General features: G+C 28.2%; 1 protein-coding gene across 1 annotated transcript; it reads right to left on the bottom strand.

Annotated features, from left to right (window-relative positions):
- Nucleotides 1–241: 241 nt before the first annotated feature.
- On the bottom strand, nt 242–931 carry PCYB_004910 (hypothetical protein; the record flags this gene model as incomplete). Its single annotated transcript, XM_004227912.1, has 1 exon — nt 242–931. A coding segment is annotated over one exon (690 nt), but the record flags the coding sequence as incomplete, so codon positions are not given.
- Between the last annotated feature and the right edge of the window lie 926 nt (nt 932–1,857).

Here is a 1,857-nt window from a genome sequence, read left to right as displayed (position 1 = left end):
ATAACATATTTATATATTATTTATGGAGATGTAATGAAGGATATTAACAGACTTATGCAGTTGATTTGTATTAATGAATTTATATTTACTTGATATAAAACGCCAGATGCCATAGAAGTTGCAAGAACTCCAAGAAAAATGTCACCAACCATTGTTACAGTGTGAGATTTTTCTTTTAAATTCTGAAAAGCATTAACATTAGGCATTTGAACGGATGTCTCTTTTGAGTTGGGTTCACCATCTAAAAGTGAATTTTCTTTTTTAGAGCGCTAGGCACATCTGCATGTATTTCATCAATTTTTTCATGGTGACAACTAAAATTAGATAGTACATTTTTTGGATTATACTTTTTACTATCTTCACAAAATTCTGGACATATAATTGTACTCTTATAACGACATTTCTCCTCAAAATATTCATATAGATGAGCTTTCTTTTTTACGTATTCATAAAATTCGTTACATCTTTCATTATAACTGTTAGCTAAATCTACAATTAGAGAATAATTAACATAGTATTCATACAATTCCTTTCTTTCTCTCCAATCAGTATAACTAAGCATTTCATGAATGGGTTTACATCTTTGATTCTCAGGTAAACGCTCAATAAAACCATTCCATATACGTTGGAGTTGTGCATAAGGTATGATCGTATATCTTTTTTCGCGCAAAATATCAAATATTCTACTATATGCCCCATAACTCAAAAGTTTGCAATCATCATATCCATTACTTGTGTGATTTGATGCAGAATAATTGTTTTTTAAATAATTTAAAATCGCTACACAAATTTTTTTGAAGTGCATGCTTTCGAACACAGGTTCATCACGTGAACCACATAATTTATGGTAATCAGCTGATGTACTTAATGTTTCCAAATTCTTATAAAACTTCCCTGTATGTAATAACTCATCAATTGAAAATTTTTGTACCTAAATAAAATGATAAATGTAAGGCAGGTTAAATACTTATCTTGAGAGAAGTTATTCATAATAAATTATGTAACATGAAACATTTAAATTTGAGATATGATAATAACTATTTGTAGTAGTTTTTCCTTACATCATTTTCATTACTTCTTTTTGTTGTCTTAAATCCTGTCATGGTTAGGATTATGTTTAGGCTTCAGGGTTTAGGCTTAGGTTTAGGTTTAAGGTTCAAGGGTTGAGTTTTTAATTATAGGGCTCAAGGTTATGTTTGATATATTGGTTAGTACATTGCTATTTGCAAAAGCAGATTGTGTTATATTATTTTATAACCTGTCATAATGATAAAAAAATATCCAGCACGAACATAATTCATATTGCGTATATATGTACAAATGCATGTATCTTCTGATGAATGAAAATAATTATATTTTTTTTTTAAAAAGTAAATAAAATAAAATAAATTTTTCGGATTTTTACTTACATAATAAATATTTGTGGGTAAAAAAAAAAAAAAAAAAATATAGCAAGTAAACACGCGGGATGGGTAGGCATATACGTATGCACCATCGCATTTAACAATCGATTTGGGAATAAAGAAGAAGTTCTCGGTCTCTGTATTTTGTTGATAAAACTTATTGTTAGCCTTTGCAGGGGAGGAAGAAACACCAAAGTTGTAAGAAAATTTAAATAAGGGGTGAGCATACCACCAAATTGGTAGTGGTTCAGGGTTTAGGTGCACTAAATATTTTTTATATGCGAAATCTTATCAACGACCGAAAAAAATTGAACGTTTATTTAATATAAAGTAAATTAATTTATTTTTTGCTAAATTATAATATAACTGAAATTTCTTTTTGCCTGTACTATTTTACCACCAATAATCATACTTTTTATATTACGGAACATATTAAAATGACATATAAGACATA

This window comes from Plasmodium cynomolgi, assembly GCF_000321355.1.
Source record: "Plasmodium cynomolgi strain B DNA, scaffold: 0608, whole genome shotgun sequence".
Lineage (NCBI taxonomy): Eukaryota > Apicomplexa > Aconoidasida > Haemosporida > Plasmodiidae > Plasmodium > Plasmodium cynomolgi.
This window is presented reverse-complemented; position numbering and strand designations above follow the sequence as displayed.